This window comes from Colias eurytheme, chromosome 8, assembly GCF_061535395.1.
Source record: "Colias eurytheme isolate Ceu_HAF_F1 chromosome 8, ilColEury1 Martin Lab GWU primary, whole genome shotgun sequence".
NCBI classification, from domain to species: Eukaryota; Metazoa; Arthropoda; class Insecta; order Lepidoptera; family Pieridae; genus Colias; species Colias eurytheme.
The window spans coordinates 10,014,929-10,042,495 of NC_142987.1; the positions used below are offsets into that span (position 1 = coordinate 10,014,929).

Below are 27,567 nucleotides of genomic sequence, written 5' to 3' on the forward strand. Positions count from 1 at the left end.
AAAAGCTGGGTTTCATCCAGTATTATATAATATTATAATTTTAGTTCACCAGTTTCATTGTTTTTCCTGTTTCGAAAGTTCGTTCTTGTTCCATTCTAGCTTTGAAATGTTGATTCTAGATCCATACATTACTTCTCATTACTGACTGCAATTTTAAATTATTATTCACATATTTTTCAGGGAGGTCTATTTGAATCGCCGCACACAGACGAGAACGACGTACAAACCATATCACACAAGTGCGAGGTGTTGCCGCTCGCGCAGTACAAGGAGCGCATGGGCGACGACCCGGTCAAGTACAGCACGGTGTACGACAACAACGACGTGTACTACCTCGCCGGCCACTACGACCCCACGCAGCAGACCCTGCGCATGGAACCCGACATACCGTTCGCCAACTAACCTCCTGCACGCCATGCACGCCCAGTACTTCACAAAAAAAGACATACAAAGTTTTCTATAAATAAAGTGCAATCGAACGATCTTAATCGTTTTGTTTTATTATTAAAATAGGTTTAGTTTTTTCGACAGATTATCAATAGGGATAATAGTGATTTTAACAATCTCGATGTTAGTGTTTTTATCGGTAGTTTCGACTTAGCTTTCAAAATCACATACAGGTGTTAAGAGTACAAGGTAGATTTTTCGAGGCTCAATGAATGTGACGATGTTCACAGTTGCCGTCCGGCGGCCGTTCGACGTAGACGTGTTAGTTACCCTTGTTACGTTTTATGGAATGTTGTGTTTTGGGGCCGAGTTGTGACGTCGACTGCGGGTCGACTGACACGGTGATATGTGATTTATTTTTATACATGTGACGCTGTAATCTCAGTGTATAGTTAGATGTATATGTCGTGTATATTCTATTAGATTTCTATGTTTACACCGTAGTTCATTTTCATATATCTATTCTTATGCAATACTGTCTCAGCTAGTCCTTATTTCGTTCAAAATTGACCAGTGATCGTATTAGTCATTCGATTGATATTATAATTGGAAATCGATAACGCGCTTGTTATGATATGTTTGTTTTCTCTGATTTTATATTATTTTGGTTGATAATATTATGTTACTCGATGTATACCTTATCGAAATGGTGCTAGACGCTTGATACTTCATTAATTTGGTCGTAGATAAGAGTGTATATAGAACATTGCTAGTTCATAAGTTTGTTTCCACTGAGCGTGGTCTGGTTTACAACGCCTGCATGTCTAAGTTGCCATTATATCCTAGCGTACTATTTACTTAGGGTTTATTTCTACAGGGTACGAGACCCGGCTTTTTATCCTTTTTTAATGAATGTATGAAGGGACTGAAAAGACAGGGATGTAGCTAGGTTGAGGTTTAGGAAAGTAGGTAAGTTTTTGTACGAAGCGGCCAAAATGTTTATAAAAAAGTTTGGAAAAAATTCAGCCGATATAATGTATGTTTATTAACTATTGTGTGGGCAATACTTAATGCTGATCATTTATTCTGTGAACCATACATAATTTTATGGACGTAGTAAATGCAGATTACTGTAGTGCGACAATTTTCTAAGATAATGACTTATTTTTCATAGTTATATTTTTTGTAGAATATTTTATTTGTACGCATGCAACACAGGCTGTCTTTATCTTTACCTTTTGTCTTTTCGCGGTAACTAAATAACGATGGATTATTATGAACGTTTTATGTATGGTTTGCGTATTTATAAATCAATACCTACTTATGTTTATCGCGTTTTCCTATACCCTATTTTTATATAAAAAATATTGTACAGCATATTGTATAAGATCATTTTCCTTAAAGGAAATATCCAGTGAGATGATTTTTTTCTTATTTATAAATCTATTTTTCAGACGTAATATATCTTCTTCCATATTGAGTTAAAATGTATCCATTAACGACGTATTTTTGTTATAGTTTTAGATTTACATTTCGTTAAGTTGTAGATTTAAGGTTTTTTCATGATTTTATATACGAAATTGTAATATTGGACACGGAAAAATTGAAAATTAATTGATATTGTGGATGAGAATAAACGGTATTTTTATATATTGAGAGTAACGTCTTTATTTTGAAAAAAATATTATATTAAGTACAAATTTTTTGAGCGAGTTGCGAGCTCGGCCCAATGCATGTATACTAACATTAAATTTTATAAAATTTAAGACAGCCTTAATTCCTAATATTTTTATTATGTATTAAGTCTGTTATAAGTTTTTAAATATTCTATAACCGTAGTGTGTAATTAAATGGGAAGCCATAAAATAATTATTAGATTTAAAGATTTAATAATATATCAGCATTGATAATATAAAGATTATAAATACGCTTAAATAAAATATTTTTGGCTGAAAAATCGAGTTTTATTCATCATCTTTTAAATATAGGCGAGTTACATAATATAATAAATGTCACTTTAATACAATACAAAAAGGCTCATTAAAAATTGTCTACACACTTCTATACAACAATATCATAATTTAAGTCAATTACTCAGTAAAATACATTCTATTAATAAAATTGAGCAAATCTCCTGTATTAAACAATTACAAATACATTTTTAAAATTACCGTCAGCATCCTAAACTTAAAGGAACATCACTAGTTTGAGCTTAACTTAAACATTATATTATTCCCTTGTAGGGTCAACAAAGAACTTCCCTTTTCCCATTACTTATAATTTCGTAAGTATCATCGTCTATTATTTTATACACATCTTGTCGATAGCTCTGCAAATTGTGAAGGAATCTGATTGAACTCTCGTCACGGATTTTGGTGATGACAGATGGTAGGTTTTTCGTGTTTGCTTCTGATGCGAGGGACGCATAATATCGTTGCTGGAACAAAAAATGTCAAATTAGTGGACAAATAAATAGAAAGGAGTTTCCTCCTTTACACTTATGACACAAAAATATAGAAAGATAACTAAATTAACTTTAAAAAAGAAAATAAAATTGGATCTTAAATTTAGTGCGAGGTTAAATGCTCTAGTTACTGGCCTATGAAATCTCCATAATCTGTTTTAAAACTTCGGCAAAAATGATGAAATTTCTAGTTAGTGTTATTCAGTGTCAACTGTTAATGACGAGATTATCTAATTACAAATGTTTTTAAAAATAAGTTTGTTTATGCATCTAATTTTAGGTTCTCAGCATCACTATGACAACCGAGTCACGAGATCTCATATCAACGGTTAACCTTGATAACCTTGCAGAGCTTAATAACGAACTTGTCTGAATAAGGCCATAATAATAAATTGCTTCAATGCGAACAACGTGCGCCATTGTGAGAATAATAGTGAAAGGATCAAGACGTTTCGCGCGCTATACGTATTTCCACTAAATATTTCGTTCATCCCATATAAATCGTGGAGTCCTGGTAGCTTTGTATTCGATTTTTTTTGTATTATTTTGTTTGTTTGTGTTTTAATTTTTTGTGATGTAAAATAAAAATATTTTTATTGTTGTGGTTTTATTTAGTAATGTGGATTTATCTTTTTAATTTTGCTTTGGAAAAATTCGAATATAAAATCGAATTGATCATGTATAAATAATTAAATTTAGATTTTATTTGCACTTAATTTCCTTAATTATTTTTGGAAGAATACTCACCTATCTACTCATATTATATTGATCTTTTTTTTAAAGAAATGTAAGTTCATCTCTAAACCATGTTTACCTGTCCATCTAGGTATGTAAATAAATATTATGGTTACCTAATATAAATTTAAAGCTACTTAATTATGAAGTACCTATCAGATAAATACAGCAGAGCTTATACATTACGTGCCTAATTAAGAAGTTTGAGATTTTTAACTTCGTATTATAATATTAAATTGTAGTCTTAATATTCAGTCTATTCACAATATACAGAATCCATTCTTATCAGAAATATAATTTTTTGGTAGGGTTCCCTACACAAATTGAATTCAGCTATTACTGCGAGACTACGATCTATATGTCTGTCTGTTTGTCACCAGGTTATTGAAAATACATTGAAACAGAGGAAGCTAATAAAGCGTGCAATAACGTATTAAGCTGGGTATCGACTTCGCGCTCCTGGCGCGCGCGCCATGAATGACCGCGCCGAGAGTGCGTTCCGCGGAGCGCGTTCCAAATAATTGAAGTATATCAACTAAGCGCGCCTGGCGCGCGTGGCAACTGTTCCAGTGTTTGACCCAGAGGCGGCTCGCCCTAAGGAGCGCTGGTGCAGTGAACTCCCATAAATAATTATAATAAAATCATACTCCTTAATTTAATTATTAACATTAATTATTATTATTTAAAATCAATCGTAATCTTTAAAACTAATGTTAATACCAATGAATATATCCATCATTCCATCATCACATAAACCTGTATAATACCTACTATATTATGTAACGCGCGAAGCGGTGCGCTCACGATTGCGCTCCAATGAAAAAAGATTTAGTACATTTCCTAATACGAAATCCAATAGGAGTGAAAGAGAGGGTTTTGCCAGGGCGCTGCGCGTGAAACAAAAGATTTTCTATGGAAAAGTAGCAACATTCGGAGCGCCGCACCCGCAAACGTTGCCGGTTCGTTTTTACCGCCCGGCAGGACAGCGATTGCGCGCGCGGCGCGATGTTGCCAGTTTCCACTTCTATAATATAAACAAACACTCGAGTCAACTTCAATGCACGCGCGCGATTCATGCAATTTTCTAATTAAAATCATAAAATACGTGTTGAAATAGCCTGTAGTTATCAGTATTACTTGTGAGTGTTAAAATGAACAATAATTATAATGTGGCGTTCATTAAAAAGTGTGATAAAACGTTACAAATTCGGCTTGAATGTAAAGCTAAGGGACCGCCACGGCCTGAACTTGATCTTACGCAAAAATGTACGACAAAAACGAAAACATATACGCGTGTGTTTAAATCTGAACAATATGTGAAAACACCGTGGTTGTGTGGTTGTGATGAAAGCAACAAACTATTTTGTTTTCCGTGTCTTTTATTTAAAGCGGGCGCGGCCGGCGGAGGTGAGAGTGCTTGGACTGAAACGGGCGTTGACGACTTAGCTCATCTTTCAATCAAGATGAAAAAACATTCACAATCTCGGTACCATTTGTTGAATGAACTGCAATTGGCGTCTATCGGACGACAATTGCAGTATTCGTAAAGCACTAGATTCCGCGTACCGAAAGTCAATACGCGAGTTCAATGACCGTGTCGATGAAAACAGACATATTTTACGAAGGTTAATAGATTGTGTCGTATTTTGTGGTGCATTTCAAATTGCTTTATGGGGGCATGATGAGTCTTCGGAATCCCTGAATCCCGGAATCTATATATGTATATATATATGTGAGAGAATCATAACAGAGTAGTTGTTATGTGGCTATACCTTCCTATTATAATGTACTCTACTGTGTATAACATAATGTCGATATTGAATTGATATGAAATGCATGGGTTTACGGGCCATGCTATGGTTTATATTCCTTGGGTCAGTAGCTCGATGATATAGTCTCGGTACTACCATCGACCGCGCAAGGTGTGCGCACTGAGTCATTATTTAATATTATTTCACATATCTACCTAATTATAATTAATTATTGAGAGTTATTTAAATTCTCCGACAGCAGCGGTGGGATCGGCACTTATTACCCCCGATTCCAATAAGAATACTACGTTAAACGGTGCAAATCTGCAAGTGAGTGAAACGAGTGATAGTGTTAGTGGAGTTCAAGAAGAAATAGATAGTGTTAATGAGGTTCGAGAAGCACCAGAGTTTCCACCAATAAATCGTGAGAATGTTAACATAACAACAACATCATGTGTTGTGTGTGGGTTTTCCCAATAAAGCATCATGTCGTGCGCATCCCTGTTAAAAGAAATGCAGATACACTTCCCGAAACGAAATATTTTGTTTCCGGGTCTAATGCATAAGTAAGGAAGACCCACTACGAGGCCAGCCTTCATCTACCTGTGTGGACATTATTTTTAACGTGAAAAGAAGCTAAGAAGCGAGAGGAAATACCTTTTCGAGATATGGTATGGTAAAAAAGTGATCGAGTTTCAACATACATCGAGTGCTCTACTACAAAGTTGGCGCTAATCGACCGGCTGAGTAAATTCGTGGTAGAAGGTATTGCAGATGACCAGGTATGATCTGATTTATTATGATACACGCCGATTGATTTTGTGGGTCTTGATAGACATTTTGGCACAAATCAATTAAAGCGTCGCATGTTGCAAATTGTTTGCTATAACTGTGTGTTCACATGTCATTACAAACGTGACGGTAAATCTCGCCTATGAAACAAAATCAGTTAGTTTAATCAATAAGAATAACAAAGGTCCGTTGAATATTTAAGAAATAGTACAACAACGCACTTATAGTCATAAATTTGGTCACATAGAAGAGGTTTGTTTTCTAAGCAATGGGCGGCACGCTCTTTAAGAAACAATACCCTGTTAATGTGTGTTTACAGCACGATACCCTGCTTACAGTCACAGATGTTGCCAGCGTTAAGTTCAAGTGCCTTATTGACAGCGGGTCCGATTGTTTTTTTTTTTCCTTTGTAAAAGGATAGCCGCGGATAACATGACCAGGCCTCTAGAGTTTGTATACACTCGCGTAACAAGAATTGGCATGTATCAACCTATTCATTCGCCCGTTCACATTACCCATAACTGTAAATATTATGAGCTTTGGTTTTTGTAGACTCTCGAGTACTTCCTGGGATGAAGTAACAGGTTGAGATGTTTTTACTAGAGCCGGACGTAGTTTGATTATGAATAACAATGGGACTCAAATTATTCGTGAATATAAAATAAACAATATTTGTTTTTGCGGAAAGTAATTTTGAATCTATAGACACGGATTTAAATGATTTTAATGATTTTCATCGTGTCAGATCCATTATTGAAAGTAAAGCACAAATTTTGTGAAATGGGAATAAGACTTGTGAATACAACCCTAGCACAATCTACAGTTCTTTCAACATTGATAAGGTTTTGTAATGCCCTTGTTGTAAAACCAAGGACTAGATAAATTACGTGACTTCATAGCTACTTTTTATATTCAACGATGTTCTCGAGTTTTCAAAATCATAAGAGGTTACATTCTTTTGTTTAAAAAGAGTATTGAAAGTCTCGCTTGCGCAGAGTTTTCATTTAATTGGAATAAATGCAAGTTGCTGTTGCAACATTGAATAGGTATTCACCACAAGGTTTCATAACATCGAACGGTACTTGTCAGATAAAAAAAAAATAAGGCTCTTGCTGAAGCATTATTGTTAAAAGAACATTAAAGTTCGCGAAATATTTTAGAGTGATAAAAAAAAAAAAGATTTCTGCTTCTTTATTAACGATTTTCGTACAAATCTCGTTGTCGAAGTACACACAGATTCCTGTTCAATAGATTGATAGTGGTTCAGTTTTCCTACAAGAAAGTTAAAAGTCGAATATTATCAAAGAATCACTGACACAGAAAGTTGTTATCATAGTTATTAAATAGAGTTAAAATATTTAAGAAGACCTCAAGCATAATCAATTAAGTGTTAACATTTTAAAATATTAACAGACTGAAATAGTCTCAAAGCATCATGTCATAAGAAAAAGATTTTCTCCTCGTGTTCATAGATGATGGGCTTACATACAAGTTTTTCATTTCGATGTCGGTACCTACGCAAGGGTCCAAGAATACCGCATGTAGATTTTATTAGTAGAAACTAGTTGTCTCCACATAATGTTCAATTTGGGCAAAAAAAAAAGTAAAGATTCGCGACGACTACAAGCCGAACATAAGTTGTTGATCCGAACATAAGTAAAGTAATTGAAGCCGATAAAATGATATTATTGATTTAAATTTAAGGTGTCACATATGATAAAAAACGCTTGCTGTATAAACATTTTCTTTTGTTTGGTGCAAACGAAGTGTATTATGTAAGTGTATTATTAAGTGTATTCATTTATTGATACAATCATTTCATGATTATTTGAAACATTGAAACATTTTAGTTTGGAAAAAACCTGCAAACTTTGTGTACCTACTTAGTTCGTTAGAACGTACATTGAACGTTTTTAGATTGCAAAGTTAATAAAAGGCCCTCCTAGAGCTAGACAGTTGACTTGACATCCGATAGAAAATGTATCAGAACCACTTCATACATCGATACGAATGGCACTTACGAGTAGCGGTATAGCTTTATAGAATGCGAATTGGTAATTGTTGACGCATTTACTGGTAAATATTGTCACCTAGCTCCTGTTAAAAATGTGTCTCCAAAAAAAAAAGAGCATGTTAAGCGCTTTGTTTTTGTTATCTTATTTAAGGCGCTGAAAGGAATAGTAGCCGATCAAGCTACGTCATTCGCAGGTAGCGAACTCATAGACTTGTGTTGACAATGTCCTTTTGAGTTTTACAAAATTACAAGCGGGATGAGTTGCGCTAACGGGTTATTTTAAAAGGTTTATGTCTGTTCTTAAGTTCATTGTTTCACTATCGCTGAAAATCATGAACGTAGATAATGGTATTCTACAGTTATTGGCGAAATTCAACTTACTTTGAATTGTATTGTATGAAAGAAACGCACAGCACAGGCGACAGCCCATTGCAATTGTCTATAGGCTGCAAGTCCACCGCGTAGTCATGAACGTAGATATTGGTATTCTACAATTGGCGAAATTCAACTTACTTTGAATTGTATTTTATCAAAAAGCTTAACACAGGCGACAGCCCAATGCAATTGTCTGTAGGCTGCAAGACCACTACGTTATAATGATTTAGTACGAGTGTCAACACTTTAAAAGTTAACCTGTTTGAAATTAGAAATAACGCAAAAGTCAGGATGGACGAGCATTTGAACGTCTATAAGGCTCGTATTGAAAAAAAAAAAAAAAAAAAAAAGGCATTCTGTTTAATGTTGATATTGTGTTGTAAGAAAGAAAAGCCGATTGTAACATCAATATTATTTTACTTGTTTTGGCGGTCATTTATGATTATTGAATTGTCTCAAGGACTATGAAAATGTGATATCGTCGGTAGTGGTAAATGGATGATGGAAAATAATCTCAACTTTGCGATAACGAGAGGTATCGAATCGAGCCTCAAACTGGAGGTCATGCTCAGTACATATTTGTGTCAAGAACTTCCAAATTTATCTAAGCAGTTGGAAAGTGAGCCAATGAATAAAAATGTATTCCATAAAGTTACTCCTTACTTCCAGTAATTTTCAAGTTGCCTGGCAGAGATTGCTGTGTAGCAATAAGGCTGCATATTGTGCAAAATATTTTTACTTTATAAGTTTGTACTAGATTTTCTTACATTGTTTTGTACAATAAAGTATTGTAAAAAATAAATACTTCGTATAATTTTATTTTTGTTTTATTTTATTATTTTTACCTATTTACTTCCTCGGTTGTTACATAGTTCCGTATAGTTAATCTAAGTAATACACAAAAGTTTCATAACACACATGCACACCACACTTTAATAGCTCAATAATAGCTCTGTGTTTGACAAAGCAAGGCGTGTATGTCATATTGTACATTGGAAGCTCCGCGCTTCGTGTAGTTATGGGTAGCATTGCGCTCCTTGTGATAACAGTACATGGCAGGCTCCGCGCTGCATGTAGTTCCAGATGTTATGGGTAGCATTGCGCTCCTTGTGATAACAGTACATGGCAGGCTCCGCGCTGCATGTAGTTCCAGATGTTATGGGTAGCATTGCGCTCCTTGTGATAACAGTACATGGCAGGCTCCGCGCTGCATGTAGTTCCAGATGTTATGGGTAGCATTGCGCTCCTTGTGATAACAGTACATGGCAGGCTCCGCGCTGCATGTAGTTCCAGATGTTATGGGTAGCATTGCGCTCCTTGTGATAACAGTACATGGCAGGCTCCGCGCTGCATGTAGTTCCAGATGTTATGGGTAGCATTGCGCTCCTTGTGATAACAGTACATGGCAGGCTCCGCGCTGCATGTAGTTCCAGATGTTATGGGTAGCATTGCGCTCCTTGTGATAACAGTACATGGCAGGCTCCGCGCTGCATGTAGTTCCAGATGTTATGGGTAGCATTGCGCTCCTTGTGATAACAGTACATGGCAGGCTCCGCGCTGCATGTAGTTCCAGTATTTGTTCAGAGCTCTACACTTACAATATAATAAACACACACAATACATTCAAAGCTTCGCCTTTAGGCGACAGTAGCAGTTGTTGATATCACCGTTGATGACGATGATGAGTAATAATTTGAGAGTCGGTGCGAAAAGTTACAAACCGTGAAGGGAAAAGAGTTTGAATACAACAAATGAAATACGACGCAGAAGTAATCTCGCAAAATTACTTGTCGAATTGTTCGCGCGAGAACGCGCTCGTTGTCAGAATGGCCGTGTGAGAGAATCATAACAGAGTAGTTGTTATGTGGCTATACCTTCCTATTATAATGTACTCTACTGTGTATAACATAATGTCGATATTGAATTGATATGAAATGCATGGGTTTACGGGCCATGCTATGGTTTATATTCCTTGGGTCAGTAGCTCGATGATATAGTCTCGGTACTACCATCGACCGCGCAAGGTGTGCGCACTGAGTCATTATTTAATATTATTTCACATATCTACCTAATTATAATTAATTATTGAGAGTTATTTAAATTCTCCGACATATATATTTTTTTTAATTAATTGTACTGATTTACACCATGTATTTTCAGTGTTTTATTTCAAGTGAACACCCATAAAATTTTGTCACGAGCCGCCTCTGGTTTGACCGTTCATCATGGAAGCTAGTCGTGTACGAGCAGCAGCAGCATTTTTGTCTTTAACTCCGGCACAGGGACTCCCATTTCACTACTGATTTATCTCCAACCAATAAATCGCTTAGAGAAGATCTCTAAGCGATTTATTATGATACGAAGAAATTTTACTGTTCCACAAAACTTCTTTCGTACCATATAGCTGAATTAATTTACAGCAACTTTGGTTATTTATATATTTTATCCATAATTATTACTCGGAGCGCAACAAACACAAAAAATACGACAAACCCGTCTCCATTGGCGCGCGCGCCACGTTTGATTTTCGATAAAAAACCGACACCCGACGGAACGGACCGCTCCGCGTTCGACCGCTCCAACAAACATTTTGGCGCGCGTTCCAAACTGGTATCCATTTCACGCGGCTGGAGAGCGCGCCAATGTTCGATCTCTTGGAGCGCGAAGTCGATACTCACCTTTACGTAGGTATGTTATAAGTTGTTACGAACAAGTTACATATGTGAAGCCAATAGCGATTTAAAACGGTCTATAAACCTAATCCATATTTTACCGAAACGAATGTTAATGAAATTCTTGAATACCTGATAAACGCTAAAACGATTGTGAATTGTCGAGTTTACGTTTTATGTTACTGTGCATTTACATCAAACGAGCGAATGCTCATTCTAACCTCACTATGTCAAATTATTTTAATGTAAGGCGCGGGTCAAACACAAGCGGCGCGGGCGCGGGCGTGCCATAAGCGCACCTCTTGAATCTATTTTGCACCACGGCCTTCTTATACATTTTGTATGAAAGAATTTTGGAAAGGCGTCGAGACGGCACGCTATGGTTGTGCCACGGTTGCGCCGCCTAGGCCTTTCCAAAATTATTTCATACAAAATGCCAATAACGCACCCGATGTCTCTGTATATAGTCTATGACCCGATGCACGCCGCGCCGGCAGTGCGCCCGATGCGCGCCCGACGACGACGCGACGATAACCGATAGGTATAATATCTACCTAACTATCGAGAAATCAGCTATTCCGCATTTTCGATTTATGCTGCCATTTTCTAAATATAATAATTATTGACGAAAGCATTTAATGTTTTTTTAATATCTCTACATCTCTTTTCAGATAAAAACAAAGTACCTAGTTACCTATGTAACAAAATCGTTGCTAAAAATTAATAGATAAAGTTTGTTGTAATTTTTATTTCATCTTTTTCAGAATATTTGATGGATAATTAAAAACGCCTAGGTTCTACTGTTATGTGTAAAAATTATGGTAAAAATCAACTAATAATTATTCGTTATGGATTCTATTGAAATAGGTATTATACCTACCTATCCATCAAAATGTAGGTCAATCAAATCTATCGAAACAACATTATTTGTGTCTTATTTTATTTGTTACACCAATAGGTTATTATTTAAACAATAAACGGACAATAAATGAATACATTAACATACATATAGTTATAACTTATACTATTATCATATTAAAAATGAATTTACTTAAAACATTTATTCTTCAAACTCGATATAAGTTTAAATCACACTTTCATTACAACAAAATTCTCGTCATCCAAGATTGTATACACTTCATTTCTGTAATTAGCAAGATCGTCCATAAACTTCAAACTGCTGTCGTTATGTATGGCCGTGTATACCGGCGGAAGAGGTCGACTGCCGCTCTCCATTGATAGAGATATGTAGTAGTCAGCCTTTAATCAAAACTAGTGTGAATAAAACATTGATTACCGTTTATCTAATGTTAAACATGGTTCTATCATTATTTTTTGTTATACATAGTTACTTACTGCGAAATAAGTCATATAGCAATGAATAATTTCCATTACCCAAATTGTAATCAAATGAATAGAATAATAAAATAATACGTTCGCATTGCAAGTTTGATGTGTTCAATTTTTATTAATTTTTTGTAATTTTTTGTTTTGAATAAATCGATTAGATTATTTAAATGGATATTTAATCAATAGTAAAAGTAGCTAACACTTTTTTATTTAATTATTAAATTTACCTAGAAAAGGAAAGTCCCGTGTCCTAGTGGGGAAGTTTAGGGGCAGATGCATTACGCATACATTTGTTTCACTGATCGATTTTATCTTTAGAGACAAGTAGGCGATCAGCCTTCAGTATCCTGCCAGACCGAGACATTTTCTGGCATTTCTGACATTTTCTGAGAACCCAGGACCTCTCAGTTCTACGATCACGCGTAACCACTTTACCAAGGAGGCGGTCGAGGAAAGGAAAAGTATAAATTTATTATTATGTATCTATCATATTACCTTCAGAGCTCAACCTTTCCCGACATAGCAACTTATTTCAACCTTACACATAAATAATATTATTATTCTAGCATCTACATACATTATCATAAGAAAACCTCAAATGTCCATGTATACATGCAAATCAATGAGTAACCTTATTTTATTTCCAATCTATTACTGGTTAATAAAAACAATTGATTGCAATTGCTTGTGAGGTTGGAAATTTATTTATAGTTTTTTTATACGAGTCTTTTTTTTATAAGTTGTAAACAGTTTGGAGTAGTAAAGTTCTTTATTTAAGTAATGGACAATAAAAGTGAATTTTAAATAGATATACATAATTATTATAAGATAAGATTCGTATGTTACTCTTTTAGAGAATGCTGAATTGTTTGAATTTTTTAAACTTATTTAGGTAGGTACCTATACATAGATTAGTTTTAAAAACACGAAAATAAACCACGGTCTAGTGAATTGCGACAGACGTGGGTTCGAATTCCGTCACGTAATCGAATTCCTTCTATTGCTTTAAAATTTCTCATATACTTACACAGCATTTAAAAAATAAGAGGAACAACTATGCGGATAATTACCTACCATAAAAATAGTGGTGTGAGATGATACAGGCGATGGAAAACGTATTTGTTTGCGTAAAGTACTTGCTTGCAAACGTTTATCCCGGTCAACAATGAGTACCTTTGTAGATAACTATTTATACGCTCCTTCCATTGCTACAAACCTGGTCGGGTCCTATCATAATATGCGCCTGCCGCTTATTGTACCCGCGTGCTGCTCGTTCCTGCTACTCTTCTTCCCAGTGTTTCATCATCTCATCTGGTGATCGTAACTTGAATACGCCGTTAATGATTTCCTGGTCTACCTGGGGCAAGCTACACGTATTGTTTATGTCTATGTCTAACCTCCTTCTAATGCTACTAACCTGGTCATCGTCGTCGTTCAGCGATAAGACGTCCTCTGCTGAACAAGCCCAAGATTTTCAGCTACAACCATAACCAGTGGTTCTATGATCTATCTTTAGCTCTTGTAAGCTCCTGTCAAGTGCTACCAACCTGGTCGGGTCCCATCATATGCGCCTGCCGCTTGGTATAACCGCGTGCTGCTCGTTCCTGCTTCTCTTCCTCCCAGTGTTTCATCATCTCATCGGGTGATGGTAACTTGAAGACGCCGTTCATTGACCGCACGTAGAAGCGTACCTGTGTAGGTAAATCAAAATAAAAAATAAAAATTGTGTGCGTGTACAATTTCTTTATGACCTTATTTTTCAAAAAATAATTTACTACTTATATGCAACTTTACAGAAATACGTCGAATCACGCGTGGTAGGGATAAGAAAAAGATGGCGCGTAACGGAAAAATGTCACGCGTAACGAAAAAATGTTACACAAATTTTTTTTCCAACCCCGATAAAGAAGTTTCACTTCAATAAGCATAGTTAGAGACGGCAAAAAAGGCAAACGGCAAATTTACTCAATGTCATTATTTTATACCTTATACTCCTGTCACAATTTATTTATTTATTGTGATGATGCGAATGCCTATGCTTTAATTTATAGTAGTCAACGAAAAATTCTGGAACTACCAGATTCCCTTGAAATCCAAAAAGAAATCACAAAGCGAGTTAGGTAGAACGATCCTACTAAAATTCTAAACGCTCGAAACAACACATATTTATAAATATAAACGTATAAATTGTATTATTGTAACTCACTTGCAAATCGAACATGGCGAAAGCGCACACATAGTACGGCACACCAATGAAGCACATAGTTGGATGCTGTATATTCACCAAGTGCTTGTACAATGGCTCCACACAGTTATCCTCTACCACGATACCACAAGATTCGTCCAGGAACGGGAAGTTGTATTGGTAGCCTGGAAGTTGACAATCAATGTAGACCTCTTTCATGGACTACAGTCCTAGTAACATTGTAAAGCTCTATGGAATTTAAAGTTTTTTTAACGGATATATTTGTTTTATTTATCGTAAGTAATTCCTAATGTTTTCATATTAGGGAATTAGTAATGGTTTTAAATTATAAGTGTCTTCTTAATTTATTTCTAAAATTTTGAATACCAATCAAAGAACGAGAAAACAGTTGAAATAAATAGTAGGTAGATGCTGAAAAGCTGCTGGTTGCTAATGCAAATAGGTACGAAACGGTTTTAAGTATATATTTTGTTTTGAAGACAGGTCATTCTTTCTACCTGAGTCACACAAGGTGAAGTTAGGTTATTATTTAAAAAGTGACAGGTCCTTTCAATTTCGTACGTATTAGTACTAAAACCTACATAAGATACGTTTATAGGTAGTAATTTAATTGCAGCAAAATCAACTAAACATTAAGTTAAAAATTTTAAGTTATATAAAATACTAGCGACCCTAGTATATATACTTGCCCCGGCTTCGCACGGGTGCAATGCTGATACAAAATACACTACAGAAAAACTGTGAACGTTGTATATAAAATTAAAAACATAGCGGCCCGCTCGACTCGCCCGATAGCCGGGCGGCCGGCCGGTACCGCCGCAAACGCTACGTCCCGCAATTTTTAAATCTGTAATATCTTCGAAAATATTCACTTAAATCATACGGTGTAAAGGGCCATATAGATCTATATTAAATGAACAATGTATTCAAGGTATTTAATTGGTTAAGGATTAATGCTGTATTAGTTAAAATCGCATCGAAAATTAGCCATTATTTGTCGTAAAAAGTAAATGACAAAAAAAAGTTATTGTGGGTTATCCATAAGAGATAGACATATACCATCGCGGACTTTTCTTTAGACCTTTTCAATGTGTATAATACTTAGTACATTATTTTGATAAAACTCGTAGGGTTCAGCCTGCGTTTGCAATGTAAGCGGAGAAAATGTAATTTTTTACGACATCACATTAGAAACCTCAAAAATAACAGTACTTCTCCACTATTTAATGGATGTTATTATACATATAAACCTTCCTCTTGAATCACTCTATCTATTAAAAAAAACCGCATCAAAATCCGTTGCGTAGTTTCAAAGATTTAAGCGTACAAAGGGACATAGGGACATAGGGACATAGGGACATAGGGACAGGGAAAGCGACTTTATTTTATACTATGTAGTGATTCTCATCTATAAATCCAAAACCTACCCGTGCAAAGGAAAACCACATCCACCTCATCTTCACTGCCATCATTGAAGGTCACCTTCCTTCCATCCAGCTTCACTACATCAGGTTTCATCACCAGGTTGCTGGGAAAGACGCTCTTCGGTTCCTCCTTGAGGTGATGACTGAGGATAACCTTCTTGGTGACGCTGGTGATCTCCAGGGCGATGTCCATGCCGGAAGGACCCGCTCCGATCACGAGGACACGCTTGCCAGTGAATATTTCTGGCACTCTGTAGTCGTGGCTGTGCATAACGTCCCCTGAAAAAGGTCGAATGGTTATTTAGATAAAGAACTTGAACAGTTTGATGGAGACACAAATGGAGTATGCTGGCAGAAATTTTTAGTAAATAGAAAAAAGAAAATAAATACAAAACTACTGCTTTTATCGAAATTCGAACACTTGAAAATTAAACTGACACTGTTGAGTGTAGGGACTGTAGGGTGTTCTTTAATCTTTTCTATTTCAAAAAATTGTCTCTGAGAATAAATTATGCTTTTAGGCTATTTTTATTAAAAAGGAAATAACGTGAATAGATCTAAAACCAAGTAAAAAAAATGTTGTGTGGTTTTATGAAACCACGGTAAAAGTGAAACTGTTCGAACGGTTCCGAACACTGCTTTATACCTACTCGGCAGCCGACCGTCACGCGACATGCGCTACACAGACTAAAAAGTTTGAGACGATGTAATAAAAGTTTCACTTTAACTAGTATGTACCTTCAAACTCCTTCAGTCCCGGGATATTAGGAATGAACGGCGTATTATAATGGCCATTGCAAATGAACACGTAGTCATACTCTTTTGTGACTGAAACTGAAGTGGTCAGGTCCTTGTAGGTGACGTCCCAGAGTTCGCCCGAAGGTCCAGCCTTGGGCTTCACTTGTTGAACGTGCTGTTTGAACTGAAATAAACATGTTTTATTAGAGTCAAATCTTCTTATATATGTATAAAATTCTCGTGTCACAATGTTAGTCTGCATACTCCTCCGAAACGGGTGGACCGATTCTCATGAAATTTTCTGTGCATATCGGGTAAGTCTGAGAATCGGCCAACATCTATTTTTCATATGTACCACGGGCGAAGCCGGGGCGGACCGCTAGTATTTTTATAAGAGCCGCTTGCTATGGGTTCGCCAATAACTTTTTTGAACAAGTAAAAGTTATTTGCGTCGAAGTAGTAAGTATGGTAGGTAGGTAAGGTTTTAAAAAATTTTCTCATAAAGTATGTAAATTTTCATAACATCTTTGTTTTTCTCATTATATGAATGATATTTTGAGAATTTTTTTTTATTTTGTACTAGCGGTACGCCCCGGCTTCGCCCGCGCATCCAAAAAAAAACCCGCATAGTTCCCGTTCCCATGGGATTTCCGGGATTGCGTCATTTTCCCGGGATAAAAAGTAGCCTATGTCCTTTCTCGGGTATCAAAATATCTCGATACCAAATTTCATGAAAATTGGTTCAGTAGTTAAGGCGTGATTGAGTAACAGACAGACAGACAGAGTTACTTTTGCATTTATAATATTAGTATGGATTGCTCTGGTGCCTAATGTACTAGTAACCACTATCGAGCTTTTTTATACGATTAGTTTTTTAAAATATAAATTGCCTTTTTAACGACAAAAGGGATGATTATTATGAGAAATAATTGCGTAATTTGCATTTTAAAAATTACGGCTCAGACATAATTATCACCTTCAATCTTATCGATATAATATGTCCCTAGATTAATCTATACTTCTATACTAATATTATAAAGCTGAAGAGTTTGTTTGTTTGAACACGCTAATCTCAGGAACTAGGTCCCATTTGAAAAATTATTTCGGTGTTAGATAACCCATTCATCGAGGAAGGCTATATAGGCTATATATCATCACGCTAAGACCAACAGGAGCTGAGCCACGCGGGTGAAACCGTGGAGCTCAGCTAGTCATAAAATAAACTGACTAGGTAACTATCGAAGATTTTAATTACTACAACTTACTTTAATATGTTCCGTAACACCATGTTTATCCGAATACAATTGCAGGAAGGCCAGCATGTCTTTAGCAGGTAAATATGATTTATCGCTCTCTGGTATGGGGAAGTCTGGGAATCCCATGATTTCCTTGGGAAGGTTCGTTCTGAAAAAAAAATTCGAAATCAAGCTGTGTGCTGAAAAAAGCTCGTCAACAGTTGGTCCATTTAATTTTTTAAAGATCATGACGTGTGCGGTTTCATGGATAGTTAGATACCTATATTATTTGACACTGATATTTAAATAATTTATTTTATTATAATAATTTTAATTCAGAAAAAATGCTTTCATTCCAGAAAAAACAATAAATAAATAACAAAGTCATTTTTTGTATATCCTTTGAAACGAAGTTTCATCAAACATTCGATACTACGTCACACGGATGTCAGCATCAATTAGGAGCACTAGTTACAGACACTTCTAGAAGATGTGATCGATAGATGTCGGTCGGCTTATGTTGCCCTGATACCCTGTGACCCGGCTGCCGGTTACGTGCCACAAACAGCTGATAATAGTTATTTGTATGGATTACAGCGAAATCCGTTTGTTTCCATATTATGATGTAAACGGATATGTTATGAATGGAATAACAATGTTGAAATCAGACTAAACTAGACATCGCGCACATAGGTAGATTTCAACTAATTAGGCGGCCAAAACTCGCCACCTCAAAAAAATACTAAAGATAAGATAACCATTTACTCAGGTAGTAAACAGTTCCGGGAATACCATAGGCACCCCCTACCCACCCTTCGTAGACGCACAATTGTTTCCCTAGGGTAGTAGGGTAGTCGATAGTCGCTTAAGGTGTACGTGTCTGTTCTCGGCACTCCTAAACTTACAACTTTTGTAAAATTCATATTTGTTTTCTAACTACTTCTTTTCGAGTGACAGTGGTGGATTACAGTAATTCAGGTAAGAACCTATGTTTTTCAACAGTAACATTAATAGTTTCTACTTCCCCTGATAAACTTTTTATTTTTTAAAGATAGCTCTATCAAAAAATCCGTTTTTTTTGTGTTTCTCACAGTTAAATATGTCTTTTGACGAACTTAAGGGTCCGTCCGAGCAATGTTTTCTTTATTTTACAATACTTTACTTATTTTTCTATTATACCAGTAAAAAATTGGCCGCGGAAACCCGCGCGTTTTGAAAATAAGAGCATTTGAATCTAAGGGGTCGAAATTGAGAAAAATACCAAGTTAGTGCTAAATTGTATTAAATCGAATTATTTTTTATTTTAGGTCCGTCTGGTGCCTCGGGTACTAAAATAGTGACTCGGAAGTACCTGTTTGAACAGGTAAAAAGACAAAATTTACCAAGTTTAAGGGAAAAACTCGATTCGTATGAAAATTTTCTTTTGATACCTTATGGACACACTGAAAATGCTAAAAAGCATTTGAAGCATAGATATTCTTGTATCAAAACCTAATTCATGAAAAGATGGATGAAAGCCAGTAAATACGAAGAAGTTTTCCTAGTAAACAACCGAGATTGGTTAGAAGGAACTTTCGAGATTCCGATACAATCGGCTTCTCCTCAAGGTAGGCCAGCAAAATCTTTCGAAGATTTAAGTGTGCGAAGCAAAAGAAGAAAAACTGAAAAATTTGCGCGAATTTGGAGCATGACGTCATCATCCATGCCGCACAATCCGTTTTACAAAACACTGGGCAAAGGAATGCTTCAAAATTCTCAAAGAAATTACTAATTCGCCGACACAAGCTAGCAAATATAGATCTATAAGATCTATAAGAATATTTAAGATGTAGTTAAATGATATTTAAACATGTTTTGGCTTATAACTAATAATTCATAAGACGTTTTTTTTTTATTTCTTTGGTAATTTTTAAATAATATTTATTTTTGGTATTTTATTGATGTAAGTATATTGTATAATCAATAAATATATTTTTTCGGATCAAAAACGGTTTATTTTAATTTCCTATTGTACATATAGATATTTTCCAGAAAAAAATATTTTTGGCCGCCTAAATAATTGAAATCTACGTATGTGCATCGATAACAAACGTAATTAGACTAATAAAAACAACTTCATTGTGTTTTTCCAGCTTTTGTTTTTAATAAATATTTTCCTAGTTGCCTTAAAAAATATATTTCATTCATTCTAGGTCACCGATGCTCAAACATTTTCGATTCACCTAAACTACTTTTAATTAAATAATAAGCTTTTGATTAATATTATAATATTTAATAGCTACTTATAAATAGGTTTATAGGTTTCTGATTTAGCACTTGATATACCAGTACATCAGAACTATCAAGGACGGCTTACCTCAAACTCTTATACATGCTCGTATGAATGGGCAGGCCGAAGTCATCATAACCCACGTTCTCTGTGTACACCCAGGTGCCTCCCAACTGCCCAGATTGTTCCAGAACATCGACCTGCGATACACACGGCGCTTCCAGAAGGTGACGAGCTGCGCAGAGACCAGCCGCGCCAGCACCGACTACGCATACACGAGACATTCTGGAAATAATTATAAAATTTATCAAAATTTTACTCGTAAAAATAATCCGCCGCCTCAATTGGAAGGCAAAAGTTCCTCACCAAAGTTTGAAGAAATTTGTTTTTTGTGCCGTTATTCATGTCGCAGTGGAGATCGATATATTATATCGATATCGATTCCACAATATGATTTTTATGTTCAGAGACGGATACGAGATACCTATACAGATACGAGGAAGGTCTAAGGTTACTTTTTACTGCGGTGAAAATCTGATTTCCATGAAAATTAATCCTTTTAAAACGCCTCCGAAGCTGCAGGCGGAAAGCTAGTTTATGGATAAAATATCATCTGACTGTTTTTTTATTTTTATACATATAAAGTATAATCGTTTTACAGGTAGGTAGGTAGGTATAATTTTGTCTATTACTATTCAAATGGGAAGCTAGTTTATTGATAAATACTTATCAACTGACTTTTTTTTTCAAAATATTTAAAGGAAAATCGTTTTACAGGTAGTTTTATATCAACAATAGGTATAATTTTGTCTATTACTATTCAAATTCCAAAGATAAAGTCATTTGGCCATAGTGATTATTAAACAGCAGCCCGAGTCAATGATCTTATTAGAGATACTCCTATCGCCAGTTCAAATATTACGGTTCAATGGGATCAAGAAATTTGTAAAGTTATATTGTATCAATAAAAATATGTATATCACATTAATTTAACTTGCAAAAGTCTGTCCGTGTATTTGTACCTTCTGTTCTGAAAGTAGTCGAAGGGTATTTTTTCGTAGAACCATAAAGAGATTTAGAAAACTTAATATACTGAAGTGGGAAACTTTCTTCTTTTAAAAGTTTTGGTCAAATATCTCCTTGTTTGCTGTCATTTACTTTTTAGTACCTACTATATAGTATGGCGCGGCTGAATATTTTATCTCCATGGGAATTGGATTAATTACACGAGCGAAAATCTAGTATATAAAATAAATATTAATTAATTTATAATTGCCTTCATAAATGATCTGTATCGTTGATTCAAAAATAATTAAAATGACTACGCGAAACGGAACGTAAAAGTAAGTGTAGTGCCCCTTGTGATAAGATAACCAATAATTATGCAGTGTTTATAAACTACAAAAAATTTAATTAATTAGGTATTTAGTGTACCTCAATTGGTGACATGACAAGATTGTTATAGATATTATCAATTATTAAAGTGATACGTTATTAGACGCGTCGCGCCATGGTAATACCGTCTCGTAATGGAGTAAGGCGACGATTGTAGTATCTTTGAATCTTGCCAAAGAAGTTTCACTTCTGACAAGTGTGCTCGGCACACACGCTCGTTTACTACTAAAATACTTAAAAATGAAATTCATGAACTTTAAATAAACGTTATTGAAATAAATTTCTTTTTATGTACTTATATTTTAGCAATTGCATTTGCATTTGGTTGGCCTTCTCGTTCCAATATAAGTAGATAATTTTTTAAAGTATATCATGAAAAAGTACACAGGACGTAAACAAGTGCCTTTAAATAGGTACGTTTGAGAATTTTGAGACGCAAAATTTTTGGATAATTCCCAAATATTTTAGCTTTAATTCAATAAAACCCTTCACTTCTTTTGAAAAAGTTTTTATAATCAAACGGTATTAGAGGCCAGCTAATGTGAAGGAAAATATGCAATTTATGGATTTTGTAGTAAGGCCGCTAATAGTCTGTAATCGCATAAATTAATAGTGAAGTAATATGGAAAATTGTCGCAAGAGACTAAAGTAATTGGCTAGCTTAAATCAAGATTATAATTTAATTTACCTGAGTACATGTTGACCTGTATATATATACACTTAACCGGTAATATCACTAAAATATAATTATCCAAATTCAAAAATTCAAATTGCTTTATTTGCAGAATGTAGATAGAATTACAAAGATGTTTGTAGATATAGATAAATACTTATCTAAAAAAATGCGGCTCGAAACGAGATCAGATTACGAAATAATTATTATAATTAAGTTTATCTGCCCTTTTTTACATTGCCATTACTCTAATGATTAGAGTCTAATCGATGAGAGAATATCGATTAGAGTCTAATCGATGAGAGAAAATATCGTGAGATCTCAATAAGAAAAGTTTGATGACCTATGCATGTGACCCGTATTTAACAGGTGTGGTGGATTATATAATTGAAAATATATTCATTTAATTATATTATACTGATTAATAAATATAGGTACTAACGCAAATAAAATGCAGGCGAACCGCATTAATTCAAAGGATTGTAAAGTGATTGTAAACATCTGGGTCTTAACAATTATTAATATGGGAACTAATTAAAAAAAATCAAATTAAATTAGTGTTGGTTAGCAATCATAGGTATTCGCTTCGGTACCAATCTTTTAATAATTTAACTCCGTAACAATTATTTTATTCGAAAAAATAATTTGAGTTTAAAAAAGTATAAAACTAAAATTAAATAATTCCATTCATTTAACTCAGTTAAAACTTAAAAAAAGAATATAATGATCGATTACGAATTGCATTACTCTTTTTCTAAACCATGTATGGTATAGGTAATTAATTCTATATGGCCCTCCCAAAATACGACTTTTTCATTCACAAGAAAATGAATTTAATTTAAAATACATCGCCATAAACATTAATTTACCCTCTATTTGAGAAATAATTAATTTTAGATATAACATCATAACAATAACACGATTTAACTTACACATACTGTTAACACTTATTAAAAAAACATACCTATTAAATTTAATTCCAACGAGACAGATTAAAAATCACTGCACTATGCACTTTATAACAGACGTGTTAGGTCGTCGAGTTTCCGTATATGAATGACGAAACCGCACGCGGTACATTTAGTTTTATGCCCTCAATTAATATTGTTTGCTCAAGAGGTTTGAAAAGCTTTGAGATATAAATTAAAAAAAAAATAGAGATGAAAATATATGGATATTTGTAGAAATTTCATGTATGTAACTACTAGGATAACATGAATTTGAAATAAAGATTATTAGCAAAAAATATTTGTGCATAAAAAAAAGTCGAATGCCGCATTGAGAACCACTTTCTTTTGAGAAGCTTCGAGAATATAAAATTAAAATAAATTCATTTTCCACATCAGTAAAAATTGTAACTTTATGTATGTTTTATTGTTATATCGTTAAAATATTATCATATCATAATCTTATATATAAAATTCTCGTGTCACAATGTTAGTCTGCATACTCCTCCGAAACGGGTGGACCGATTCTCATGAAATTTTCTGTGCATATCGGGTAAGTCTGAGAATCGGCCAACATCTATTTTTCATATGTACCACGGGCGAAGCCGGGGTGGACCGCTAGTTAGGTATATAAAAAAATCTCATTTAATTCATTGTTCCTGAAAGAGAATTAATTGAAAATTGTAAACATACAATATTTTGTTTTCTTACATGATCGAGGGTAATTTATCCAACTATCATGTCCGGATAATTGTGTAAACAATAATAAAATATAATATGTTTATTAAATATTATTTATAGTTAGTACCCTTGAAAGGCTTGTGACCATGCATGAACAAGAGACGTTGAGTTCATGAAAAACAAAATTATGAATAAAAATTAAAATCGTTTCTAATTTTCAGGAATGTTTTAGCTGAGCTATGCTTTAGTTTATACTAGCTTTACACCCGCGGCTTCGCCCGCTTTGTCTAAAACCTAACAAATTATAGTATACTAAAACCTTCCTCTTGAATCACTCTATCTATTACAAAAAACCGCATCAAAATCCGGCCTAGTTTTAAAGATTTAAGCATACATATGGACATAGGGACAGTAAAAGCGACTTTGTTTTATACTATGTACCTAGTGATAAAGTAACTTATAGTCTTTTCCTTTAAAAATTACTTGATTAACCCCTCTGACCTTTTCCACCTTGATAAAAATGCTGCATGTAATTTTTACAACTGTTTACAATTTCTTCATATCAATTTAATAACCAAAGTGCAACCATGTTCCAATCAAGGCCATTTCAGTTCAATGAAAAAATATTAAACACGTTGGTATCATGTGATTGATTAATTATTGTAAAGAATTATTTATTATATACTAGTGGTCCGCCCCGGCTTCGCCCGTGGTACATATTTCGCAATAAAAGGTAGCCTATGTCCTTTCTCGGGTATCAAAATATCTCCATACCAAATTTCATGCAAATTGGTTCAGTAGTTTAGGCGTGATTGAGTAACAGACAGACAGACAGAGTTACTTTCGCATTTATAATAATATTAATGGATTATTTTATTGAAAATTATAAAATAACAAAGTAGGTAGTGTGAATTATATACAATGTACTAAGATATCATGAGTAATTAAGTAGTCGCAAGTGAATCTATATATGTATGGTGAGAGTACCTAACTACTACGAAAATGATTAATTATTAAATAATCTAGCCTGATATTATGGTCGCCTAGTACAAAGTGGACTAATAAATACTAGGAGTAATATTTATGACGAAACCAGATGCATGTTGTAAATGAAAATTAAATGCTGAGCTTGTACTACCATATAGATAATAAGCATAATATAGATACCATTTTCTGAGGTTTCCACAACAAATATGGTCGTGGAAATGAACATGACCTCTCAATTCTTGGAATAAATGGTTTACATGGAACAGGAACATAAACGATTAGCGGCAAGATTTTTCTTGAATCTATGAATGGAAAAATGACGTTAATTGTTTACGTCTGCTGCTGCAAATCTTATCAAATTGGAAACAATGTTGCGGATGGATTTATTTCTTGGCAGATCGATTGAACTCTGGTATTTAAATTATATCAAATCATTTGACCCAAGTTAATTTAATTAGATACTCCATTTCACCTATGCGGTAGAGTAAGTTAATAAAATAAATAATATATCTAGCTATTTATTTAAATTTGAAGTAGGTAATTACTTTATTTTATGATTATATTTTTCACACTTTTACATATAAATCATTTTGATCATATTGACTTGGCTGTATAGACAAGAACCCATGCCAAAGCATGCAGGTAATTAAAAAAAAAATGCTTGGCGGGCGTTATTGGCGGGAATATTGCCCAAGCGGCTTGCAGGGCGCGGGATTATGATGCAACCAGTTGAATCGTTTGCGTAGGACGTAGTTACAAACTTTTGCAGCGATCATAGGAAATTTAATCTAACATGAATGAATGGTGACACTTCTTCATAGGTTACATGAACAATGAACATCTATTATTGCAAATTGTCAAGTGCCATTAGCACTGTATAGTGTATAGTGACTATAGTAATTACAATTAGTATAGCGTGTCGTTGACCTATTCGTTAAATCTGACTTTTTGTAAACATACGATAACGCTTAAAGTTTAAAATTTAAATGATAATTAAAATATTGTTTACTATTACGAATTAGATAGTCAAATTACTATATGTGAATGATAATTTTCACTAAATTTCTTTTAATTTCTAGTCAAAAGTCTGATAAAGTATTTGTAACGGTGTTTTAATATTTCCGTTATTTTCGTTTTAATTTCTATTTTTTTTATGAAATATACAATTTAGTGTTGCCAATTTTAAAAATAAAATAACCTTTCACATAATATTTCCAATGAAGAAATGCTGATGCTGATGAAAAGTGATGTAATACAAACATAAACTTACACGGCTAGACAAGGACGGCTGCAAAATATTTTGTATCTCTCTCGCTCGGAAGTTTGCTATGTTATATTAGAAATAGTTGCATCATGCAGAGGTTATTCAAAGCATCAGTATTTAATAAAATGCATTTTTTAGAAATACCTACATAACTTATTCACGTAAAATTTGTAGTCTTTGTGACAGCCCTAATATAATTATTATACCTAGTAAGTTGAAAATTTAAATACTAGGTAGACTAGGCCACTATACCGTAGATACTAGATACCTAATATACTAGGCCACTATAAAGTGCCTAAGCTCTAATTATAACTTTAGATATCTGATTGCAAAACTCTCTTCATAATGCTTCCTGCTGAAGCCGCCAAGGAAGAAAAGAAGGAAGAAACCGAGGAATCTGACGATGACATGGGCTTCAGTTTGTTTGACTAAAAAGCTTTATTTTCAAAGCTTTTATTCCATAAAGCTTCACAAAGCTTAGGCATAAGGAAAAAATATTATTTTTTATAAAATTTATAGAAACAAGACACAAGACTAGATACTATTACTTAGTTAGTTTTCTAAAATTCGTAAAATTAAACTTTTTAATCCTAACTAAAAATGTGTCAAACAGACTCTGGAATAGTTATTTCTAGCAGATCAATATCTGCAAAAGCCTGCATTTGAAATTCTAAAAAAAACTCTCAATTATTTAAATCTTATTTACTCTGTTACAATAACAACACACGATAAACTGAACCGGTAGAATCTGGACAGTTAATTATGCATACGATTGCACTTTTATGGTTTTGATAAACTGTGTGTTATCTAGAAGACACTAATACAAAATGTGTATGTGTAAGTGAACTATGCTCGTTGCTCTTGTGGATAAAAAAATCAACATATAAATAGTTACAGATACTTGATCTAACGATTGAGCTTCCTTTGCCCTCTCCTAAAAAATATGAATTCACCATTCACGCACCGACTTCCATATCGTCTAAATTATATATCACGTAAATCACCGACCTACATAACAGCAATAATATTATGCTTATTGTTGACGTTTGTTATGCTCATTGAAATAGGCCAGATCCTTATCAAGGGCTCTGACGTCAGATTTTCCAATTTCTCGATACTTCGCTTGTAATTATACGTGATTTTAATATAAAAACATGGCTTCGAAGTAATTGGTGAAAACACTGATTGTAAACAATAGAATAAGAAAC

General features: G+C 34.3%; 2 protein-coding genes across 2 annotated transcripts in view; one reads left to right on the forward strand and one right to left on the reverse strand.

Moving 5' to 3' along the window:
• The window catches only part of wge (BAH domain and coiled-coil containing protein winged eye), a 90,078-nt gene extending 88,033 nt beyond the window's left edge, over nucleotides 1-2,045 (forward strand). The window contains exon 14 of the mRNA XM_090104926.1: nucleotides 181-2,045. Within this exon, the coding sequence (XP_089961052.1) occupies nucleotides 181-402 (222 nt within the window). The 3' untranslated portion in view covers nucleotides 403-2,045. The remainder of the gene's footprint in view (nucleotides 1-180) is intronic.
• Fmo-1 (Flavin-containing monooxygenase 1) lies at nucleotides 2,030-23,546 on the reverse strand. The gene is made up of 8 exons (XM_090104927.1): nucleotides 23,445-23,546; nucleotides 20,500-20,697; nucleotides 18,174-18,312; nucleotides 16,909-17,092; nucleotides 16,174-16,449; nucleotides 14,747-14,910; nucleotides 14,088-14,231; nucleotides 2,030-2,824 (listed from the first exon to the last, which is right to left on the reverse strand). Exons 2-8 carry the CDS (start codon nucleotides 20,694-20,696, stop codon nucleotides 2,633-2,635), a joined length of 1,296 nt encoding a protein of 431 aa, XP_089961053.1. The 5' UTR covers nucleotide 20,697; nucleotides 23,445-23,546; the 3' UTR covers nucleotides 2,030-2,632.
• Nucleotides 23,547-27,567: the final 4,021 nt, after the last annotated feature.

Coding starts and splice junctions, on each gene's coding strand:
- Fmo-1 (XM_090104927.1), bottom strand. CDS start 20,696: ATGTCTCGTGTATGCGTAGTCGGTGCTGGCGCGGCTGGTCTCTGCGCA. Junction 16,450..16,908: donor GGGACTGAAGGAGTTTGAAG/GTACATACTAGT, acceptor GACCTTTTTCAG/GGGACGTTATGCACAGCCAC. Junction 14,232..14,746: donor TCGCCATGTTCGATTTGCAA/GTGAGTTACAAT, acceptor TTACCTACACAG/GTACGCTTCTACGTGCGGTC.